This window comes from Python bivittatus, unplaced genomic scaffold (genome assembly GCF_059951505.1).
Source record: "Python bivittatus isolate LINGU-HERP-01145 unplaced genomic scaffold, Pbiv_v1 ctg000350_np1212, whole genome shotgun sequence".
Classification (NCBI taxonomy): domain Eukaryota; kingdom Metazoa; phylum Chordata; class Lepidosauria; order Squamata; family Pythonidae; genus Python; species Python bivittatus.
In genome coordinates this window covers 4,854,071-4,879,778 of record NW_028277074.1, presented here as the reverse complement: position 1 = coordinate 4,879,778, position 25,708 = coordinate 4,854,071, and the positions used below count along the sequence as shown (strand labels likewise).

The 25,708-nt window shown below is 40.9% G+C and overlaps 2 protein-coding genes across 2 annotated transcripts in view; both read right to left on the bottom strand.

Moving 5' to 3' along the window:
• Positions 1–25,708, bottom strand: part of EPHA6 (EPH receptor A6) — a 426,028-nt gene that overhangs the window by 236,554 nt on the left and 163,766 nt on the right. The gene's annotated exons all lie outside the window — the stretch shown is intronic.
• On the bottom strand, positions 6,658–11,367 carry LOC148215111 (uncharacterized). Its single transcript, XM_088144424.1, is given in 4 exon segments — positions 6,658–6,733; positions 9,519–10,869; positions 10,872–11,132; positions 11,238–11,367. Coding segments are annotated over 4 exon segments (1,818 nt in total).

The following is a 25,708-nucleotide window of genomic DNA, read 5'->3' as shown; positions in this document are numbered from 1 at the left end:
TAAATAAATAGTATTATTTCAGGAGTGGCAAGAATTTTGCTTCTCTGCTCAAAAGGAAGCCTCTGAATTCCAAACTAGAATTTTTTAACTTAGAAAATCATCTGAAGTTCAGGGATGGGAGATTTCAAATTAGAAGCTCAGATCTCCTATTAATGTTAAGCATAATATTGTTGTTTGTCCATTGTTGTCAATGAAGACCTTGGCACCATTTTTAAAATCATATTTAGACTGGATATGGTGTGTCGGAAGATAACCGCTCAGGCCAGTTCAGGCACGGAATGTTCTCACACATTTTAGACAGACACATGTAGGCACTGCAGTTGTTGTGCTAGTGGCTCTGATCTTACACAGCTCACACTTATGTTGTGCTTCAGCAGTGCACCTTGCTTCATAAGCTTGACAGCCCTTGTGGATGAGGCCACACCAGGTAGGACGGTTTTGTGCCAGCATTTCCCAGGTGGTTGTGTCTATATTAGGTGATTTCAGGAAGGCCTTTAGTGTGTTTTTGTAACGTTTCTTCTACCCTCCATGTAAGCATCTTCAGTGGAGGAGATGTTTGGGTATGTGCTCGTCAGGCATACGGATGACATGATCTGCTCATTGGGTCTGTGCTGTCATCAGCAGTGTGTGGACTGATGGTAGACATGCTCTAGATAAAACTTCAGTGTCAGGTACTTTGTCTTATATCTGATGCCTAATATCCTGCGAAGACAAGTCATGTGGAAATGGTTGAGCTGTCTTGCAGGCTTTTGACACACAGTCCATGTTTCACAAGCATATAGAAGGATAGTAAGTACCATGGCTCTGTAGACCTTTAGTTTTATTACTGAGCTGATTCCTTGATGTTCCCATAGACTGGAGCATAGTCTACCAAAAGCAAAGCTTGTCTATTCTGCAGTTAACTTTGGTATCAATAGTCACTGCTCAGGAAAGGGTACTGCAAGATAATTAAACTGGTCCACTGCCTGTAGTTTCTGTCTTTTGATTGTGATTTGGGGTTCCATGTATGGTGCATGAAAGCAGGCTGGTGCATGACTTTGGTCTTTTGGATGTTGATGGTAAGTCCAAAGTTGTCCCAAGCCATGTAGATTTTATTCATAATAACTTGCATCTTTGGCTCTGAGCCAACATTCAATGTGCAGTCATTAGCAAAGAGGAAGTCTCTCAAAACAGTTTCCTTCACTTTAGTAATAGCTTGAAGTCTCTCCAGTTGAAGAGCTTCCCACCCACTCTGTGCTTGAGGCTGATTTCACCATCATTATTTTGGAAGGCATCATTCATCATGCCAGCAAACGTCATGCTGAACAGTGTGGGTGTGAACACATAACCCTTTTTGATGTTATTAGTGACTGGAAATGCCTTAGAGGATTCTCTGCTGTCCAGAACCTGGCCATCCTACTATCATGGAACTGGCATACCATCTGAATGAATTTGGCAGGGCAGCTGAACTTCGACTTGATCTTCCACAGGCCCTGTCAGCTAACAGTGTGGAAGGCTTTTGTGAGGTCAACAAAGGTTGCGTAAAGTTTCCTGAAGTTGGCACACAGCAAAAATCATGTCAATAGTCCCACGATCTTTGTGAAGCCACATTGTGACTCTGGCAACAGGCCCAGCTCCAGATGAGTGATCAGACAATTTAGCAGGACTCTTGCAAGAGGTTTTCCTGCAATGGAGAGCACTGAGATTCCTTAGTAGTTGTCGCATACTTGTTAATTGCCCTTCCTCTTGTAGAGGTGTATGATAGATGCATCTTTAAGTTCCTAAGGAATGGATCCTTGCTTCTCTATAAGTACAGGACCACTGGCTTTGTAGATCTCTGCAGGTAAGGCATCTGCCCCTGGAGCTTTGCCACTGGATAGCTGGCTGACAGCCTTCATGACTTCAGCTACTATCAGAGGAACATGGTGCTGTTGATGTCATGCTGGGAAATCCTGTCTATCACCTCATCATTAATAGTTGATGGTCGGTTGAGGATGGATTCAAAGTGTTCAGCCTATCTCTGCATGATCTGAGCCTTCTCTGTAATGAGAATTGTACCATCTGTACTTGGGGGGGGGAGGGGGACTCCTGGGAGAATGAGGTCCTTAGAGAGTATTGAGGGTTTCATAGAACCATTTCAGGTTGTTACTGTCAGCATATCCCTGTATTTCGTCTGCCTTGGCACTAAGCCAGGCAACTTACATTTTATGCAGTTTATTCTGGAATGTCCTGCGAGAACAGATAAAGTTGTTTTTTCTTGGCAGCTGATAAGTCATTCTGTTGGGCATGATGAAGGTGGTGCTTTTCAATAAGTATAGGCTGTATCTCCTCATCATTTTCATCGAACTAGTCATACTGCTTGTGGGTAGAGGGCCCCAGCATCTTCAGTGCAGATGAATGGACAGCATCCCTGAAGCATACTCAGTCATCCTCAGCACTGCCAACAAGGTGTAGGTCAGCAAGCTTGGTTTCTAAGTCTTCAGCCAGTACTGAGACTGTGCTGGAGTTCCTCAGCTTGGATACACTGATTCTTTGCATAGCCTTGTTTCCTTGTGGTCGCCTCTTGGGTCTAATGTGAAGCTTTATTTAGGAAACAATGAGCCTGTGATCTGTCACAGCTCTACAAATGGCCTTGGTCACACTGATATCCTGACTGTCTTTTCACCTGACAATGACATAGTCAATAAGATGCCAATGCTTAGAGTGGGGGTGCATGCAGATCTTGTTACAGGTAGGCAGGCAGAAATTGTGTTGGTGATGAGAAGGTTGTGTGCTGCAAAGGTCTTCAGTAAGAGTAGGCCATTACTGTTATACTTGTCCACTCTGTGTCTCCCAGTGACTCCCTGCCAGGCTGCAGAGTCACATCCTGCTCTTGCATTGAAGTCACCAAGCAACATCATCTTGTAAGTGCTGCTCACTGTTGATAGTAGGGCATCTAGTTCTTCATAGAACCTGTTTTTCATCTTGTCCAGGTTGGTTATCGTAGGAATATAAGCACTGATCAGGGTGGCTTGACTTCTGTTCTGTAGCAGAAACTGCAGTGTCATGGGCTGGTTGTTCACACTGTTGGAGAGACTGGCAAGTTTCTGAACAGGGTGACTTCTGATGGTGAATACAACTCCAGCATCATGATGCTCATCACTGCCACAGCAACTCCAGAAAAAAGTATATCCACCTCCACTTTCAGTCAACTGACATTCATTGGTAAGACAAGTCTCACTCAGAGGTGCAATTTCAATGTTGCATCTTGCAAAGCTCTCTGGCAACCAAGGCTGTTCTTCTCTCTGCTCCATCAGCTATAGGATTGTCCAAAAGTGTGTGCATGTTCCAAGTGCCAGTGGTGAACGGTATCACCTTGCGTTTCTCTGTGTTTGTTTGACTGCCAGAATGAGATCCCTGCCAGCTGTGGTAAACTGGCCAGAGTGCAATGAAGCAGGCAATACTTAGGGGACCTTTTCTAGTCCCTTCCTCATGCTATGAAGGTGAGCAGTACATTCCTGAAGAGGACTGCTCAGTCATCCAGGTAGATGCCAAGTTTCACTGCTGCTTTGGTCAGTGAAAAAATGACCATTAGACCTGAGCTGCCTGTAAGCAGGTCCATCACTACAGCTCCCAGTGTATCCACACCTGCTGCTTCATCACTAGCCCATTGCCACAGGACTTCTAAGAAAAGGTTATGATAATAATAGTGTCAAGACAGGTGCGTATCTTGGATTTAAATGAGGGAGAGTTACACAATGTCAGCCTCATTCTCTCTTCCCAATTCCCATCTGGATCCAGTGACAGGACAGGAGTCGAGATAACTGGAGATGGGGCTAGGTGCAGTGGCTGACCAGGATGTCTTCTGTGTCTTCTTGTGCCTTACGCATTCCACAAAGCTTGCAGAGACCCCTTTCTTGACCATTGGACCTTCTAAGGGTCTCATCCGCTCAATCTGCTGAAGTCTGTCTTTGCAGGGATAAACAACTCCCTGTCTCACCAGAGGTTGAAAACCTATTGGCTACTTACCTGGTTTAGCTGGCTTGTCAAAGCTGTTATTCAGGGTGTGGCCACTGCCGCATGCAAATAGCTACGAGGAGCCACAGGTGAGAGCAGGTGGGGACTACAGGTGTATGAACTGTCCTGGCACCCTATAATATAATAGTGTAGTGTAGTGTAGTGTAGTGTAGTGTAGTATAGATACAATAATATAAGCGTATTATATTGTCATGGAGAACTGATAGATCTTAATTTATCTCACCTATGCTATGGTCATGCTATTTCCCTGACAACACTTATTTATATCTTTACAGAGAAAAAAAGATAATTAGTTTCCCAGAAAAAAAAGTAATATTCTTTAATAAGCAAAAGCCCCCATGATATGTTCAAAAGTCAATAGCAGAAGGACATAAATGTTTAATGCGTCTGCTCTTAAAAACAAGAGCTTGAGAATTTAATTTTCAAATATCTAAGTAGGATTTATATAGCTTTCACTATATTATTCTCTTATACACAGTAAGCAATATGTATCTATATGAAGGCTTTTTAATATAAATTCTTCTAGAAAACAGAGTATGAGTAAAACATTTTCTTGTTATATTAATAGATACATTACTAATCAGTACCTGACTGAATTTGTAAATTGCTAACATAGGGTGACCTCACCATTCATGTTATTCTGTAACGTAACTGTAAATGTGCTTTAAATGCATTGTTACATCATGTACTTTACTGATGCTTATTGCTCTGTGAGTTTACCAACTTGTAAATTCTCTAGTATTATCAGAACATGAAAATTAAAATTGTAATGGTAATTGAGGAATCAAAGCAATTTCGGAATCAAGCTCCATACTAGGTAAGTCTGCAGCAACAGCTAATAAAGTCTCTGAAGGAGGTATAATGTTCAGGCATTTATACTTAATTTGTTACTTATACTGAGCCACTTTTAGTTTCTTTAGTGATTTGTAAGAGTAGAAAATGTTAACATGGTATGGATCAGAGTGGCTATCTGGCGTCCATATCTATTCTATGTTTTCAGCTACTGGAGCACACTACCTACCTCCATAGAGTATCAAGAGCAATTCACTATTTTTTAATAGTCTGTCTACCATTTCTATCTCTCTCTCTCTCTCTCTGTAGCTTTGGTAGGCTTAACATACTACTTCACTGAAGAAATGGACAAAAGGCATAGATCAACAACTTTCTGGCCCTGCATCCTCATATGAAGTCACTGCATCTCACAGGACACTAAACAAAACTATATTTTTTAAAAAAAAATGTGGCTCTGAACCCAGTCACAAAAAAATTCCTGCCATTGATGTTGATTAACTCAGTAGTGACCTCACAGCAGAGCAACCTGGTGGGCTGCCTTGAAACATGCCTGTCCAGTGTTGTGTTCACTGTAGGAAGATTGGAATACTGCTTTTCATAAATCATTTTGGATGACAACAATATTCCAGGAATTATATTTATACAATTACTTTTACAATTTATACAGTAATACTTGGTTATCTTCTATGGTTCTCCATTTCCAGATTTGGAGAATAAGAACTCAGGTCAGGTCAGTTTTGTACCTGTGTTTGTTTACTTATATGAGTATATTCCCACATATATTTTCCCAAAGTTCTTCACCAGAAGCCTTTATTGAACACTTCTACTAAGTAAGCCATAGCTTCCACTACCTGGAATGCTCTTTTGAGGTGAGTCTTGAGGTGAGTTTTCAAGACTGTGTTTTATTTTATTATATTTTGTATTGCATTTTAATTTGTTGATTTTATTCTGCAAACCACAAGAGAACTACTTGATGTAAGATAGCCTACAGGTAATGTATAATCTCAATTTTACAGTAACAGTAGTTTCCATAAGGCCATGGTAATAGCATATCTATTAATTTAAGCAACTGCTGATCAACACTGAGAATTGCTTTTGTTTTTTAAAAATGTATTATATAATTGTTATTACACATCCTAACCTTTCTTTTAAAAATGACTCTCTGCAGGAAAAATGTTTAGGCCATAAACATCCATGGAGGAAGTGGATGACCTTTTTTTTTTTTTTTTTGATCTGCGCTCAGTCGTTACCGACTCTGCAGTGACTGCTTGGACGAGTCCTTGCAGTTTTCAAGGCAAGGTGTTTCGGAAGTGGTTTGCCAGAGCCTCCTTCCTAGAGCAGAGCCCAGCTGGCTAGTGCAGGAGGCGGAGTTTCGGTTGCTTTGCGCCCTTTTTTTTCAGGCGAGTGTGGCTTCCGCGCTACCAGCAACTGCTCCTGACTCCTTTTGCAAGGCGCCGCCAGCATTTTTCCTCCCACCGGAGTGAGAGTCCCCATTTATCTACTCACGTGAGTTTTCGACCTGTTGGGTTGACAGGAACTGGGGAGGAAACAGGAGCTCACCCTGTTCACGCGAAGGCTGGACTTGAACCACTGAAGCGTCGACCATTTCTGGCCGGCAACTTTCAGCGTCATTAAGTTGCTGTGCCACCGCGTCCCCTTCAGTGGATGACCTAGACTGAGTTATATGTTGAGATGACACTTATCACACCTGCTGTCAAGGTCGTCTTCCTTATTTTCTACACCATGTATTCGCCCTGCTTTGTGAGCTACACTGGCTTCCAGTAGGCTTCTGGATGCAATTCAAGGTGTTGGTGTAGGTATAAAGCCGTATATGACACGAGACCAGCTTATTTGCAGGACTGCCTGTCTCTAATTGTTGTTTCTGTCCAACCGACCATATCCAGCAGATGGCACGATCTGAATTTCTTCTATGAAACAATACCATCTAGTGGGATTCAACAGATGTTCTTTGTTGTGGCACTTGCTATATAGTACAACATCACCCATGAGATTCAGATGGCCTTGACATATTAACCTTCCAGAGGGCCTTGAAGACCTTGCTTTTCCCTCAGGGTGTGGGGTCAGAATGTTAGTGGAGATCTGCAAGTTTTGTGTTGAGATATGACGTGGCTAATTAGAAGCTTCAGTTCTATTGTATTTTAAGTTTTATGTATTGCTAGCTGCCCAGAGTCACTAGATTGAGATGGGTGGCCATATAAATAAACAGTAAACAAACAAAATATTTACTGCACAACTATACTTCCAATGATTGCATCTGATTTTATTTATGTATTTATTAATGAGATTTAATCCCATCCTCAATCTGAAGGGAGCTTAGACAGTTTACACATATTAAAAAACTGCATAGATTTACAGTCCTAGTGTTCAGTCATTTGTTCCTTACATCAGAAATATCTGTGTAGAAACTTCAGCTGACAGAGCAAAATTCAGCATCATTCGTCAATATCACTAAACCAAACGTCAGTTTTAATAAATAATACATCATTAGGTCTTATTTCCTCCTATACCAGTTGAACTTTCTTAGCTATATTAAATATAACTTCCATTAATTATCCAGTTCAATTCATTTGCTACTGCTTTTATGGTGTGTAAAACTCTTGATGTATTAGAATATGTCAATGGCCCCTTCACGTATTAAATAGAAAATCAGACACAAAATTGTTCCATACTAAAGCAGAATGTTAATTGAACTGCCACAAATAATTTTGCACTGTAGAATTCAGTAACTGCTATTTTCCTGACTTAGAGCTTAGATTGTTGATTTAGAAAAGACTCAATACCAGGACCTCTAGCTACTATAAACTTGCTTATTCATTACTATCTCCCCCATTGACTTCTTCTAGTCTTCAGCACCACACAAGTTGTTTATTAAGTCTGCTTATTCACTGCAGAGAACCATGTGACTGTACCTTGAGTTTTGTAAGGCATTTATATGAATTATCACCAATAAATAACTACAGTATACTCAGGGAAGGTAATATATCAGCTTATCTATAGAAAGGGTCATCACTTTCTATACATGAAAAAATTTTGACGCATCCAATGTTCTTTTTATGCTGAATGTGACTTTTAGAAGATGTTGTTCTTGCATGAATAAATGTCAAAATTTGTCTCAACATGCTAGTAAAGTATTTTTATATTGAGTTCAATACACCAATGTCTTTTTATTCTTGGATGGAAATGAAGAAAATTACAGAAGATCATAGGGTAGTTTTTTTGTACAAATGACTTAATTCTGAATAGTTCTTCTGGTAAAACCATTTATTTATTTATTTATTTATTCATTTATTTATTTAATTAATTAATTAATTAATTTTTCAACCGCCCATCTCCCCCCAATGGGGGAACTCTGGGCGATTCACAACAAACATTAGAACATAAAATATATAAACACATAAAACCATAAATTAAAACATAACTAAAAAGAAGGAGAGACCAAGGGGATGAAAACCTGAGGCTGAAGGCCGAGGCCTCTATGGGGCTAGCCATCCCTGTGCTTGAGGTATTCTCACCCCACTCCAGGCCAGGTGGCAGAACCAGGTCTTCAAAACCTTACAGAAGGCCAGGAGTGTGGGGGCTAATCACATCTCTGGGGGCAGGATGTTCCAAAGAGCAGGGGCTACTGCAGAGAAGGCCCACCTTCTGGACCCCGCCAGTCGAAGTACTTCCACTAAGGGGATCCGAAGCATGCCCTCTCTGTGTGATCAGGTGGGATGGGTTGAAGTCATAGGGGAGAGGCGGTCCCTTAGATAACCTGGTTCCATGCCATGTAGGGCTTTAAAGGTGATAACCAACACCTTGAATTGGACCCGGAAGCAAACTGGCACCCAATGCAGCTTGCGGAGCAGAGGCATTATATGGGCCCTCCTTGGGGCACTGACAATAGCCCGCACGGCTGCATTCTGGACCAGCTGTAGCTTCCGGATACTCTTCAAGTGTAGCCCCATGTAGAGCGCATTGCAGTAGTCTATCTCGGAGATAACAAGGGCATGAGTGACTGTTCGAAGGGCGTAACTGATGCACAACCCAAAGTTGTGCAAAGGCCCTCCTTGCCACGGCTGCCACCTGCTCTTCAAGCAGGAGCCGTGAGTCTAGGAGGACCCCCAGATTACACACTGGGTCTGTCTGGGGCAGTGCCACCTCATCTAGCACCAAAGATGACAAAATCCCGGATACAGAGGAGCCATTAACCCACAGCCACTCCGTATTACCAGGGTTCAGTTGAAACCTGTTGCTCCCCATCCAGATCCTTACAGCCTCCAGGCATTATGAAAGGGTGGCCACAGCATCACTTATTTCACCAGGGATGGAGATGTATAGCTGCGTATCATCAGCATACTGATGATATCTCACCCATGATGATGGATGATCTTGCCCAGCGGTTTCATGTAGATGTTGAAAAGGAGCAGAGAGAGAACTGAACCCTGCAGCACCCCACAAAGAAGGGGCCGAGGATGGGACCTCTCACTCCCTATCACCACCGATTGGGATCGGCCTGGAGAAAGGAGGCGAACCCGCACAAGACCGTGCCGCCCACCCCCAATTCCCTGAGCCATTCCAACAGGATACCGTGGCCAATGGTATCGAAAGCCGCTGAGAGATCAAGGAGAGCAAGGATGGTCACACTTCCACCATCCCGCTCCCGCCAGAGGTCATCCATAAGTGCGACCAATGCCGTTTCTGTTCCATATCCAGGCCTGAAATCTGACTGGAAGGGATCCAGATAATCCATTTCCTCCAGAACCCTTTGGAGCTGTGATGCCACCACTTTCTCAACCACCTTCCCCGAAAAGGGGAGGTGGGAGATTGGACGAAAATTGTCCAGCACAGTAGGATCCAGGGAGGGTTTCTTGAGGAGGGGGTGCACCAATGCCTTCTTAAAAGCAGCTGTAAACACTCCCTCCTGCAAGGATGTAGTAACCATCGCCTGGATCCAACCACATGTCACCTCCCGAGCTGCTTTCACCAGCCAGGAGGGGCATGGGTCAAGATGGCAAGTGGTGGCCTTCACAGTCCCCAGGATCCTGTCCACTTCCTTAGGAGCAACAGGGTCAAACTGTTCCCAGATAACTGGGTAAGAAAAGTTCCTCGGTGTCTCCCCAGACCCTGCCCCACACTCAGAGTCTAACGTGGAATGAATCCGAGTGACTTTGTCCTGCAGATGCTCTGAAAATTCCTCTGCACAGCCCTGCAAATGAACCCCCATATCCCCCTTACCAAGGAGGGACCTAGTGATCCTAAACAGGGCCACCGGGCAGCATTCTGCAGACGCGATAAGGGCGGAGAAGTCGAGGCGTTTCGCTGCTCTTATTGCTACAAGGTAGGCCTTGATAGCGGCTCTAACCTGTGTTCGGTCGGATTCGGTCTTTGTTTTCCTCCAGCAATGCTCTAGATGTCTCTTAACCCTCTTCAGCACCCTCAACTCCTCCGTGAACCATGGGGAGTGTCGGGGCCGATGTGGCAAGAGAGGTTGCATAGGCGCGATCCTGTCCAAGGCCCCAGCCGCTTCCCTATTCCAGGCAGTAGCCAAGGCCTCTGTTTGACCATGCAGCAGATCCATGGGAATATCCCCCAGCTCTGACGGGTCCATCAGGCGCCGGGGGCAGACCAATCGCATGGGTCCGGCCTCCCTGCAGAGTGGGGTGGTATAGGAGAAACTCAGGGTCACCAGGACGTGATCTGACCATGACAACGGGGAAAGCTGTAGATGTCCCTTCAGATCACTTTGCCATTGCTCTGACAAGAAAACCAAATCCAGCATGTGGCCACTATCTCGGGTTGGGTCCCGCACAATTTGAGATAGGCCTATGGTTGCCATGGTAGCCAGGAACTTCCGAGCCGCCTCTGAAGACTGTCCCAGGGACAGAAGGTTGAAGTCTCCTAGAACCGTAAGCCTGGGGAACTCCACCACCAGCCCTGAGATGGCCTCCAGCAGCTCAGGTAGGGAGGCTGCCACGCAGCAGGAAGGCTGGTACAATAGCAGAACTCCCAACTGTTCGTGGGCACCCAACCTAATAAACAGTGTCTCACAGCCAGAAACTTGTGGAGCAATGCCCCGAAGGCCACTAGAGATTCCTGGATCACAATAGCCACCCCTCCTCCCCTGTCCTGGTCTCTCGGCTGGTGCCACACCAAGAACCCAGCTGGGCACATTTCCAAGAGGGGAACCCCCTCAGGCCCCAGCCAGGTCTCAGTAATGCATGCCAGGTCTGCCCCCTCCTCGGTGATCAAGTCACATATGAGGGGGGCCTTGTTGTTAACCGACCTGGCATTAAGCTGCAGCAGCCAAAGGCCAGGGCCCCTACGAACCTGCTGACCAGGCTCTGGGAATGAGCCAGGAGGGCCAGAACACGCCACCGGTAACTCACATCAGGGGCATCTTCCCCGAAGATGGCCCGCCCTCCAGCTCCCACCATATTGTCCCCTACCTGTCACCACCTCGATAGAGTAGCCCACTGCATAATCCCCAGGGCCTGTAGGCCCAGATGTTTCCACTCCTGAACCTCCAGGTTCCTCAACCTGGGGCAAGGATCCCTCCTTCCAGCCATTTATCCTCATTCACACCCAAACACTCGCAGATGAGGGAGGGTCGCCTTGGCACACAAGCTCGCGCTCTTGGCACCACTAGGACCCACCCACCACCAAACCTTACACTCCCACACACCCTCTGCCACCCTGCACAACCTCTCTCACTAGTCGGCAGGGTGGACCTCCCATTCACTCTCTCACACCTCCTGTCTCCCACCCAGAAGGTGGATCCTGACCCTAATATCCTCATGCACTCCCTAGACTCCCTCCCAGACTCTTACTCCTGGGAGGGAGTCCCAGACTCCCCGCATATCTCCACTGGCCCTGGGGGGGGGGTAGGTGGGGGTGGATAGCTTCTGATGTGCTGGTTTTAAAACCAAGGGCTGTTGGTTTCTTTTGTTGTCCAGCTGCTCCCCAGTCCAGCTGTTCCTCTGATGCCAACGATCTTCCTCCACAGCTGGACTCCAAGTCCACAATGGCCTCGGTCCCCCCAACCCGCCCAGTGTCTTTGCGCCAGACCATCAAGTTCCCAGGACTCCAGCCGCCTGTGTGTTCCCACATCCCTGGAGATTGCTGCCTTGCTCCAGGGCTCACTAAAACACAACATGTGGCCCCGAGGTCAATGGAGCTCGCAGCGCTGCTCCAGGGGCCCCTAGGGCTTGCTGTGCCACATTAGGGCCTGCTGCACCTGCTGGATCTTGGATTGGGTCCACTGCGACTGGGTCTTACTGGGCCCTCTAGGCCTGGGATTCGATGTTTCGCACCAGTGTCCGTTGCAGACAAATTTAATGAATTTGTTATAAAATTACAGTTGCTTCCAAGCTTTAATATCAAACCATCGTACAGTTGAATTACACAGTAATCGTTTGTAATTGTATTCTGACAATAGTTCAATAACTACAATTCTTTAATCATGCTCGTAAAATAAATACCCCAAAACAAAACAAAATACCTTTGCCTCCAATAGAGAAATAATCCACATGCAAGAATCCAAACTTTTTAATGGAATATCCTTTTTGTGACTTTGCTTTATATTTTGTTGCTGATAAATGATGAAATTAATTCTGCTTTACTGTGACACTGTATCTAGCAACTATTTCACTTGCATCCTACTTACTGGCAGATCAAGGAACAAATGGAGTGACAAAAGACTTGGAACAGCAGTTTAATACTAACTGTACTTCTTGCTGCATTTTCTCTGATAGGAGTCCTTTTTTCCACTTGGCATCTTCCATTCTATCACGATCCCATTGAGGAAAAATTACAGAAGAATCTCACTGTTGCCAACAATTAGAAGAAAGCAGGGCAAAATACAAATATCTTTCTCCTTATCCTTGAGCAGAAGTACAGACTGTTCTGCTTTCATGATCCTTTCCATGACAAATGTCATTATTCTCCATGGCCCTGTATTTTTACTGCAAAAATCTGTTATATTACTTTGTAGTTGAAAAAAAAATGCAAAATAATATTGCCTGAGAATTGAGAAATCTAATTTTGACTGAGAGAATGCTTTCTTGGGGTGACATATAACACTTTCAATATCAATAACTATCATTGATCATAGACAGCGTTTGAAAAGTATATTTATAATTTAATCAACCTGAATTATAGGAATGTTTATAAGAAAAGTTCCTGTAATTCAAGCAAGCAAGATATGATTAAAAGTCAGTGAACAGTAATGGACATTAAGAAGAGTCAGAAGGGATGAATACATAAACTATTCATTCTTTCTAGTTCATTTATTTTACAAATACATCTTATTGATGTAAGCTTGTATATCATTTTGGGCTTAACAGATCATTGTTTCAGGTGTCAAATCAATCTTCTTCCTATCTTGCTTTTTACCGCATAAAACTCTTATTAATAAACTAATTCAAATAATTTGATTATGCTACATTCAGTGACAGAACATGCAGATCACATTAGAACTAAGGAACTAAAGAAGTACTCATTACAATAATGTGGATGTAATTTATCTTATCTGAAATTTTGTTGTATACATCATATACAACAAAAATATAATCATACATTATTGCAATCAGAGACACTCCCCCATTGCAAGCCAGAACAACTCTAACAATCATTGAGCAACAAGGAGTGGGAGTGAGAGATAGCACAATTTTTGGAGTCCTACCCACAGAACTGAAACAAGGTTCATCCTGCAACAATTAGGATCTCTCTCTCTCTCTCTCTCTCCCTCTCTCTCTCCCTCCCTCCCTCTCCCTCCCTCTCCCTCCCTCTCTCTCCCTCCTTCCCTCCCTCTCTCATTGCTACCTGATGTAAAGGAAAAATGCATCCAGTACCCAATTGCACATATAGAAGCTTAAACCAAAGTTGAATCTTATTTCAACAATCCAAGTGATATAGTATCATACTTATCCTTCATGCTCTGGGGAGCAGACTAAGTTAAGGAACAATCTCCCAATTTAGTGTCCTCCAAATAAGAGAAGATGAATGAAAATCACCCTCTTGTCTTCTTTCAAGAGAAGCACTTCTATACTGAAGTTCTTTCTGCATCTGGAAGAAACTCCACAGAAGAAATCCATCTGATACACATACATACACACCACACACACACACACACACACACACCACACATTTCATTTTACACTAGTGATATATGTATTAGAAGAGAACATTTCAGAAAGATTTCCTTCACAAGAATAGTTGTTCCTGGAGTTTTCTGAGCAAGAGAAGTTTGGCAGAATCAATTTAAGCAACAACATAAAATTTGGCAGCTTTCCTTTCCTTCTGTGATTAATCCAGCTGCTGCCATATCCATTGATCCTTTCATCCATTGATTGGTTAATTTAATGAAATATGAAGCATTAGAAATGGAACAAATGCCGTGCTGACAAAACAGGAATTTGACAGCAACTACTTCTAAAGCAAAGGCAATACTGCAGGATCTAAAGCAAATGTCCTTTAACTTTTAACCCAATTATGTATTATTAAACTTACTGCTGGTGAACATGAAACAAAATGGATTTTATTCTTTTACAAGTAGCTTCTAACAAAACCAGGATTTTGATTTCTCATCTCATATAGACCTCCGATAGGACTTTCCCCACACCCTCTTTATATATCATAACTCTGTTGCAAGGAGATATACTAGGAAATCTCTTAGTGTAGCAGCTTCTAGGACCGCTTTCTCTAAGCAAGATATTTCCATCCAGCCAAGAATTCAGTCTCAGGATATTCAGAATTTGCCAAGTTGAAGCAGGTTCTGTAATGATAGCTCCAGCATCTTTTTTGAGATTTTGATGGTAATAGGATCCTGGTAAGGCCAGTAAAAAGCAAACAGATTAGGCAAAAGGAAAGGCAAAACTGGGAGTCAAAGATCACAGGGAGGCAGGACAATTTTGTTTATTTTTTCTTTAAAGCTAATCCAAGTCCTAACCTATTTCTGAACACTGTGGGCATGGTGTTTGTATGCAGGGGTCATTGGCTGCTGTAGTCCAATTAGCGTTTCCAAAACTTGTATCACAGCTCTACATCAAAGCGTGGGCAATGTCACCTATATTCCTAGGTTCTTATAAAAGGCATTCACTTTTTACACCTAAAATCATAAATTAATCTAGGTTTTGCATTTCTATATTGTTTATGCTTTTTTGAGTAACCACAAATGTTATCAGACTTTTGGGTCTAGTATGATTTTATGTTCAGTGAAAGGACAAAAGGAATTATGCCCTTGATTTTAGCCTGATAACTACATGAGTACAGTCTTGCTGAGGTTTGCCACTGCCTGTTTCATGAGCGTTTTGGACTCCCCAGTCCAATCTACATTCTTGATATTGATATCTTGATATTGATATTCCCTGTGGTACCAAACCTGACCCTGAAAAATTTTCTCTCCTGGACAGCGATGGCCAGGCTATCATGTGCTACATTCAGTCCTACAGTAGAAATTAGATGGTTTGAACTGGTATTGAAAAATGCAAAGATCCTTTATTTAATGTATACAAGGATGTCCCAAGTCAGAGTGAAGATTTTAGAAATGTCAATCCCCATTCCAGAATATTATTCTCTAACAATATATTGTTATACTGTATATTGTTAGAAAAATATACGTCTATGTATCTATAGGTCTATATATTTATCTTCTGGAAGTTTGGGTTGTTAGTAAAGTAAATATTCCATCTGTAAAGTATTAAAAATCATGTCAATGATGTAAAAAAACCCTCACAGATTAAATAAATAGAAATTTCAACATAAGTAGGGGGAAACAATGCTGTGTTGTTTTATGAATTCCAATTACACGAAAATCTTGTGCAACTTGCCATGGAAATGAAACAAAAGAATTGCCTTCACATGTTATCCAGAAGTGTGAAAATGGAATCTCTTTGTGCACCTGCTTGTTATCACTTTTCTCAAAATGTAGAAAATTTAAGTAGCACAGCTGCAAAATTAGCTGGGCTTCAGAATTTGAACCTGTTTCTGATATATTTGTTGTTGTTTTAAAGTAGATAATTATCACTTCTGGAATCTGTTTAGAAACATTATACAAGTTGCTTTCAACAAAATCTTTTAAATAATGTTATATATCATTATTATTGCTTATAGACTTCCCAGTCACTTCTCTCTGATTATCACCAGAAACAGAACAGAGATGGGACTTTTATAGGAACCTGAAGAACATTCTTAATGTTCTCTATAGCTTAGTTTCTTCTTGATTGTTAAATCCCACTAGCATCTCTGTATCAGAGGTCTTGTTCTTCCTTAAACATTTTCCTGTCATAATTGTATTTTAAAACATTTTTGACATATTTGACATATTTTAAGGAATGAACACAAAAATGAGTTTGTAACATATATGTGCTTTTCAATTACTGAAAATATAAAACAAAAAGAATGCAAAGTGAAATGATCTTAGGTAAATTTAATATATTTATGTTCTTATATGATGCAATAATATAAAATATCAACACCTGGCATATTAGGTTACTTTAAAAGAGCAGACACTGACATAGCTAAGGAGCTTATCTGAAAATCTAGTATCCCAAGGTCAAATGTATCCCCATAGGCTACATAGGCCTATGTATAAAAGGGCTTCTGGTATTAAGACTTATGAGGCTATTCTTAGCAAGATGATTATGACATAGATTAATAAATGCCCTTCTTAGTATTAAAAGTCCTATCTTTTTATTAGAATCTGAAGCCACCAGCATTTTCAGGGCATATACTGTATAATCAAACATATTAGGCAACTGCAATCTATGGAAAAGGATGAAGCAACTTTTGAAACAATGACAAAAAGTTATCAGAAAAGGAACCTCTGAGACCATCTTATGGAATCCGTAGTATGTAAACACCATAAACATTCTGGCAATATCAGAGAAAGAACAATTATTCAGATTCAAATAATTAATGCAAAAACCAATAACAATGAGGCTTGTTTAGTTTTTAATAAAAATGACTTATCTATCTGGAAAGGACTTGTGTTCTCAAAGGTTATTAGTAGAAAAACGTATTTAGTCTCAAAGTAAAGAAAACAAACAAGCAATTCATTCTGACCCAGTTTTTAGGGAGTGATCTTTGACTTGGATGTGATTATTATTAATATGTGAGAAAGAAACTCTATCAGGTATTCAATAAGAGAAATATTTTTAAGACTTGCTCTGAATTTTGTGGATATCTTTGATTTTCCTCCTTCAGTCCTTACTTTTATTGGAGATTAGATAGCAGAACAAATGTAGTATTCTATTCCCAATTCCATTGTTGATGGGTCTAGTAGGTAAACCATTCATCTGCACTGACTGGATATTTCAGATTGTACAGAGTCCAACAGAAAGTTTCTGTTTCTGCAGATGGTAGACTTTAAGTAGGTTTGTACTCTGTCTCTGTCTCTGTCTCTTGTCTCTCCCTCTCTCTCTCTCTCTCTTTAGGCATGCGTCATAATGTGCTTTGTACCAGTAATAATACCACGACATTCAGTTAACAATTCAATCACAGTTGTATTCAATTTATTTTTATTCTGTCCTTTCCACAACTGTTTGTACTCAGATTATTTTACAAATAAATACTTTAAATTTAATAATCATAAAATATGCATCCATTAACTTTTCCTGCATTTAAAACAGGAACTTTAAGCATAAGTCAAACCAATCAGTCAGTTAGCAACTACCAATATCAGTGTGCATTTTTTTATAGGTCATATTTTCAGATTTTTGGACATTTTTTACTGAAGTAACAGGATTTAAACCAGTTCTGCACAAATGAGGGCCCAAGGGCACTTGCAATTCCTGAAAACCTTGTGTGCAGTCCTAAAGCCAAAAGTTGTTGCAAGTGAATTTTAATTTTAATGTGACAGAAAATAAAATTGTTAAATACCTGGGGCTTAATTGCATTGTCTGAGGAATGCCATATTATCTTTAAATAAAATTTAATTAAATTTAGTTATTTAATTTTATTTAATTTTTATCCTGAGCCTATCCATTTAGAATGGCCACTTAAACAGAGAGTTGTAAGGGGTCATTTAGACCACTGACTTCTACTGTCAAGCTGCTACTATGATTAGAAAGTTCTCTTTAACCTTCAATCTAAATATGCCTTTTGTTGTTGTTGTTCAGTCATTAAGTCGTGTCTGACTCTTCATGACCCCATGAACCATACCACGCCAGGCCCTCCTGTCCTTCACTGCCTCCCTGAGTTTGCTCAGTTTCATGCTCATTGCTTCAGTGATGCTATCTAACCATTTCATCCTCTGCCATCCTCTTCTCCTTTTGCGTTCAATCTTTCCCAGCATCAGGGTCTTTTCCAAGGAGTCCTCTCTTCGCATTAGGTGACCAAAGTATCTGAGCTTGAGCTTCATTATCAATCTTTCCAATGAGCAATCAGGGTTGATTTCCTTTAAGATTGACTGGTTTGACCTCCTAGCAGTCCAGGGGACTCTCAAGAGTCTTCTCCAGCACCACAGTTCAAAGGCATCAATTCTTTGGCGCTCAGCCTTCTTTATGGTCCAGCTCTCACAGCCATACATTACTACTGGAAAAACCATAGCTTTGACTATGCGGATCTTTGTCGGCAAGGTGATGTCTCTGCTTTTTAATATGCTATCTAGGTTTCCCATAGCTTTCCTCCCGAGGAGCAAGCGTCTTTTAATTTCATGGCTGCAGTCTCTGTCTGCGGTGATCTTGGAGCCCAAATAAATGAAGTCTGTTACTACTTCCATTTCTACCCCTTCTATTTGCCATGAATTGATGGGTCCAGATGCCATGATCTTAGTTTTTTTAATGTTGAGTTTCAAGCCAGCTTTCGCACTCTCCTCTTTCACCCTCATCAAGAGGCTCTTTAGTTCTTCTTCACTTTCTGCCATTAGGGTGGTATCGTCTGCATATCTGAGGTTATTGATGTTTCTCCCTGCAATCTTAATTCCGGCTTGTGATTCTTTCAGCTGGCATTTCTCATGATGTACTCTGCATATAGGTTAAATAAGCAGGGTGACAGTATATAGCCTTGTCGTACTCCTTTCCCTATTTTGAACCAATTGGTTGTTCCATGACCAGTTCTAACTGTTGCTTCTTGGCCTGCATAGAGATTTCTCAGGAGACAGGTAAGATGGTCTGGTACCCCCATCTCTTTAAGAATTTGCCACAGTTTGTTGTGATCCACACAATCGAAGGCTTTTGCATAGTCAATGAAGCAGAAGTAGATGTTTTTCTGGAACTCTCGTGCTTTCTCCATGATCCAGCGAATGTTGGCAATTTGATCTCTAGTTCCTCTGCCTCTTTGAAACCCAGCTTATACATCCGGTAGTTCTCGGTTCATGTACTGCTGAAGCCTGGGTTGTAGGATTTTGAGCCTAACCTTGCTAGCACGTGAAATGAGTGCAATTATGCGATAGTTTGAGCATTCTTTGGCATTGCCCTTCTTTGGAATTGGAACGTAAACTGACCTTTTCCAATCCCGTGGCCACTGTTGCGTTTTCCAAACTTGCTGGCATATTGAGTGCAGCACTTTAACAGCATCATCTTTTAGTATTTTAAATAACTCAGCTGGAATACTGTCATCTCCACTAGCTTTGTTGTTAGTAATGCTTCCTAAGGCCCACTTGACTTCACTCTCTAGGATATCTGGTTCAAGGTCAGTGACCACACCAGCATGGACATCAGGGACATTAAGATCTTTCTTGTATAGTTCTTCTGTGTATTCTTACCACCTCTTAATCTCTTCTGCTTCTGTTAGGTCCCTGCCTTTTTTGTCCTTTATCATGCCCATCTTTGCACTAAACGTTTCTTTGATATCTCCAATTTTCTTGAAGAGATCTCTAGTCTTCCCCATTCTATTGTTTTCCTCGATTTCTTTGCATTGTTCATTTAAGAAGGCCTTCTTATCTCTCCTTGCTATTCTCTGGAAATCTGCATTCAGTTGTTTATATCTTTCCCTTTCACCCTTGCTTTTTGCATTCCTTCTTTCCACAGCTATTTGTATAGCCTCATCAGACAGCCATTTTGCTTTCTTGCATTTCTTTTTCTGTGGGATGGTTTTAGTTGCTGCCTCCTGTACAATGTTACGGACCTCCGTCCATAGTTCTTCAGGCACTCTGTCTACCAAATCTAATCCTCTAAATCTATTCATCACCTTCACTGTGTACTCACAAGGAATATGATCTAAGTCATACCTGAGTGGTCTAGTGGTTTTCCCTACATTCTTCAATTTAAGCCTAAATTTTGCAGTAAGAAGCTCATGATCTGAGCCACAGTCAGCTCCTGGTCTTGCTTTTGCTGTCTATATAGAGCTTCTCCATCTTTGGCTGCAAAGTATATAATCAATCTGGTTTCGGTACTGACCATCTGGTGATGTCCATGTGTAGAGTCGTTTCTTGTGTTGTTGGAAAAGAGTGTTTGCTATGACTAGCTTGTTCTCTTGACAGAACTCTATTAGCCTTTGCCCTGCTTCATTTTGTACTCCAAGGCCAAGCTTGCCTGTTATTCCGATTACTCCTTGACTTCCTACTTTATCATTCCAATCCCTATGATGAAAAGGACATCTTTTTTTGGTGCTAGTTCTAGAAGGTGTTGTAGGTCTTCATAGAACTGGTCATCTTCAGCTTCTTCGGCATCAATGATTGGGGCATAGACTTGGATTTCTGTGATGTTGAATGGTTTGCCTTGGATTCGCACTGAGATCATTCTGTCATTTTGGAGGTTGTACCCCATTATTGCCTTTCCCACTCTCTTATTGACTATAAGTGCTACTCCATTTCTTCTAAGGGTTTCTTGCCCACAGTAGTAGATATAATGGTCACCTGAATTAAATTCACCCATTCCTGTCCATTTCAAGTCGCTGATTCCCAAGATGTCAATGTTCAATCTTGTCATCTCATGTTTGACCACATCCAGCTTGCCTTGGTTCATAGATCTTACATTCCAGGCACCTATACAATATTGTTCTTTACAGCATCGGACCTTCTTTTCACTTCCAGGTACATCCACAGCTGAACGTACTTTTGGCTTTGGCCCAGCCACTTCACTCTTTCTGGAGCTACTTGGAATTGCCCTCTACTCTTCCCCAGTAGCATATTGGACACCTTCCGACCTGAGGGGCTCATCTTCCGGCGTCATATCTTTTAGCCTTTTAACATTGTTCATGGGGTTTTCTTGGCAAGGATACTAGAGTGGGTTGCCATTTCCTTCTCCAGTGGACCACATTTTGTCAGAACTCTCTGTCATGACCTGTCCGTCTTGGGTGGCCCTGCACGGTATAGCTCATGGCTTCACTGAGTTACGCAAGCCCCTTTGCCACGACAAGGCAGTGATCCATGAAGGGGAAATCTGCCTTGCTGTAACATAAATCTATTATTTAATGTGCTACACTTTGAAATAGTATAGAACAAGCACTGACATTCTTTGTGAGATCCTCCCATATATTTGAAAAGTGCTATCGCATTATTTTTTTATTTTGGACCAGCCTATCTTTGGGGATATGCCCCTTCTCCCCAGCCTTTTACCTAAAGACCAAGGGTGGCTCTTGTTCAGAAGGCATAAAGAGCAGAGAATAAGTAAAAATAATAACAGGCAAAGTAATTAAAAGTATTAAATAATAAATGAAAAGTAATATAGCTAAGTTCGTTTAAAAAAAGTAAACTTCCAAATGTATAATTTTGTTTTTTTAAAAAACAGTACAATTCATGTTATTTTTGAAAAAAACCTTAGTGATTTGTAGTATTATATATAAGCCAAATGGCAATATAACTGTATAACTGAATTACCGTTATATTAAAAAAAAACTGTGTAGCTAAAAAAGAAACCTAATATGTTATAGAAGCCATATAGTGAAGACAAAAACAAAAGTAAAAAGTCCTAGAAAAGAACACAAAACACAAAACAAAACAAACCACTCCATAGGAAATATGGAAAAAAAGAAAAAAATGCTAAAAGCAAGTACAGTGGTACCTCGGGATACGAACGCCTCTACTAACGGACGTTTCGGGTTACGACCAGCTTCGGCAGGAAAAATTTACCTCGGGTTATGAACTCACCTCTAGTTATGAACCAGATCCGTGGCCGTTTTCCCTGCTGCCACGCGGTCATGGCTTCCTGTGGGCGAGGTCGCGGTAGCAAGGAGACGTTTGGTGAGGCTTGTGGTGTGTTTTGAGGTGTTTTGCGAAGGTTTTTGCTGTGCGTGTTAGCATGGCTCCAAAGAAAATGCAGAGCAGGCTTGGCAGGAGTAAGGCTCTGAAGAGAAAATTGCCTCGGGTTGCGACCAAATTCGGGCGGAGGGCGGAACGGATTAACCGGATTTACATTGAACCCTATGGGAAACTTTACCTCGACTTGAGACCAACTCGAGTTGCAACCAGAGTCACGGAACGGATTAAGTTCGTATCCCGAGGTACCACTGTAAACAAAACTAAAAACATCATCCCCAACTAAACATATATACATAAGACTATCAAAAGCATATAACTTCTTTTTTTTCAACATAAGATTCAATTTCTAACAATTAATTAAACCTAGACCATTCAGAATCACATTGCTTCTCTTTTGGTACAAAGCTAATTCCAAAGCTAATGTTCATAAATTTTGTTAAGCCAACATTTAGAGTCTGGGACACAAGCATTCTTCATTAATACATGATCAGATTTTAGACAGCAGTCCAAGCTCAATATATCCAAAGTTCTTCATAGATTGAATTATTACAAAGTTTGGAGATATAATGAATGAAACAGTGACATCTTTAAACTTAACTAGCTTTGAAGAACTTGGTTCACCATAACAACAAATGTTTAACCACAATGGCATTACTATTTCTCACACTCATAACATATGTACCAAGGTTCCTACAAATTCATGACATCTGTGACACAGAAAGAAAATCAACCCATTTTAAAATTTCTATGTGGATTCCAATGGATTCTAAAGATATTTTTTTTGCTGAAATAATAATTTCATAGTAAATATATCTAACAATTTTTAAAATCAGTAGACATTCATTAGGTCATGTAGGTTACTTTAATTTTCTGTTCAAAATTCTTTGTATACTATCCAAATTTAGATTTGAGATTTTTTGGTTAATTTTTGGTAAAAATAAATTTTAGTTTAGATTCAATCAAGGCTTTCTCCAACACATTCAGTACCACTTGTGTTTCAAACGCTGTGAGGACCAAACAATTAATACAAATGTTGTAACTACAGTCAGGTCCAGAAATATTGGGACATCGACACAATTCTAACATCTTTGGCTCTATACACCACCACAATGGATTTGGAATGAAACAAACACAATGTGCATTAACTGCAGACTGTCAGCTTTAATTTGAGGGTATGCACATCCAACTCAGGTGAACGGTGTAGGAATTACAACAGTTTGCATATGTGCCTCCCACTTGTTAAGGGACCAAAAGTAATGGGACAGAATAATAATCATACATCAAATTTTCCCTTTTTAATACTTGGTTGCAAATCCGTTGCAGTCAATCACAGCCTGAAGTCTGGAACACATAGACATCACCAGATGCTGGGTTTCATCCCTGGTGATGCTCTGCCAGGCCTCTACTGCAACTGTCTTCAGTTCCTGCTTGTTCTTGGGAGATTTTCCCTTCAGTTTTGTCTTCAGCAAGTGAAATGCATGCTCAATGGGATTCAGGTCAGGTGATTGACTTGGCCATTGCATAACATTCCACTTCTGTCCCTTCAAACTCTTTGGTTGCTTTTGCAGTATGCTTTGGGTCATTGTCCATCTGTACTGTGAAGCGCCATCAATGAGTTCTGCAGCATTTGGCTGAATGTGAGCAGATAATATTGCCCTAAACACTGCAGAATTCATCCTGCTGCTTTTGTCAGCAGTCACATCATCAATAAATACAAGAGAATCAGTTCCATTGGCAGCCATACATGCCCACGCCATGACACTACCACCACCATGCTTCACTGATGAGGTGGTATGCTTAGGATCATGAGCAGTTCCTTTCCTTCTCCATACTCTTCTCTTCCCATCACTCTGGTACAAGTTGATCTTGGTCTCATCTGTCCATAGGATGTTGTTCCAGAACTGTGAAGGCTTTTTTAGATTTTGTTTGGCAAACTCTAATCTGGCCTTCCTGTTTTTGAGGCTCACCAATGGTTTACATCTTGTGGTGAACCCTCTGTATTCACTCTGGTGAAGTCTTCTTTTGATTGTTGACTTTGACACACATACACCTACCTCTTGGAGAGTGTTCTTGATCTGGCCAACTGTTGTGAAGGGTGTTTTCTTCACCAGGGAACGAATTCTTCGGTCATCCACCACAGTTGTTTTCCATTGTCTCCCGGGTCTTTTGGTGTTGCTGAGCTCACCGGTGCGTTCCTTCTTTTTGAGAATGTTCCAAACAGTTGTTTTGGCCACGCCTAATGTTCTTGCTATCTCTCTGATGGGTTTGTTTTGTTTCTTCAGCCTAATGATGGCTTGCTTCACTGATAGTGACAGCTCTTTGGATCTCATCTTGAGAGTTGACAGCAACAGATTCCAAATGCAAATAGCACACTTGAAATGAACTCTGGGCCTTTTATCTGCACATTGCAATTGGGGTACTGAGGGGATATCACACACCTGGCCATGGAACAGCTGAGAAGCCAATTGTCCCTTAACAAGTGGGAGGCACATATGCAAACTGTTGTAATTCCTACACCGTTCACCTGAGTTGGATGTACATACCCTCAAATTAAAGCTGACAGTCTGCAGTTAAGGCACATTGTGTTTGTTTCATTCCAAATCCATTGTGGTGGTGTATAGAGCCAAAGATGTTAGAATTGTGTTGATGTCCCAATATTTCTGGACCTGACTGTATATTGCCATTCAGCTTTTCAGGTAAATTGTATTCATTTTGTAAAATCTGAAAACTTTTAGAAGAACCATTATTTAATAGTTGATTGAAGGATAATAATTCCCTTCTTAGTTCATGTTTAAAAAAGGTATTACCTGCCACTCTAAGAATTTCTCCAACGTGTTAATTTCTCATGAGAAAAAAACCCTGAAATTTAATTTTCTTTCCAATAATGACCAGATATGTCTAACTGATTTCAGTGCTGGAATAGTAATTTAATTCCTACTGTAATTAGAACCAAGAAGTTGCCAAGACTGTAATTATTCTCAAGCTAAGTTCACAATGGTAAGAGTTCAATATTGTTTGCATTTCCATACATGATCAAGGTTAACAAATATGCTTGATGATCTTCTTTAAAATTAGGAAACTTAAAACCGTTATTACTGTAAAACAGACATAACTTTAACAAGGAATTCTGTGTATTTTGTTACTTTCATAAAAACATAGTCATTAAATTAATGTGGAGAAAAGTTTAAAATATTCAAGTACAGCCAAGAGAAGCATTGCTCTCAGGAACAAACTGTACGTCTCAATGAAAAATTCATTTTTACAATATTCACTGTTCCATCCAAACTTAAAGTATTTTCACCTACTTCTTAATATTGTCTTTTGGATAACACTAATATGTCCTTATTGACTAAGCAAGTTATTTTCCTGGGGATATTTACTGTATTTAATAGTTTCTGGACAAAAGAAAAAAAACCAAAATTGTTCCCTGTAGGCTTCTGGAAACTTTTTGGTGTAATATTTGATTTACTCCATTGTAATGCCTACCTAATACAACTTCCACAAATTTAGGTAAAGATTTAGATTGTTGATTAAGAAATTTAGATTCTTGACAGTCATTTTAAAAATCCAATACATCACCTGCATATAGCAACATCTTATATTCAAATTCAACTAAACAAATTGCTTTGATTTCACGAATTTGTTTTATTAGGCATGCAGGACTTGCAACATTAAATTAATATTAAAGTAAGAAAGAGTCTTTCTTGAGGGTTCTATTTTATTTGAATTACTGGTGAAATAATATATTTATTTTACATTAATGTCATTCACTATTGTCCA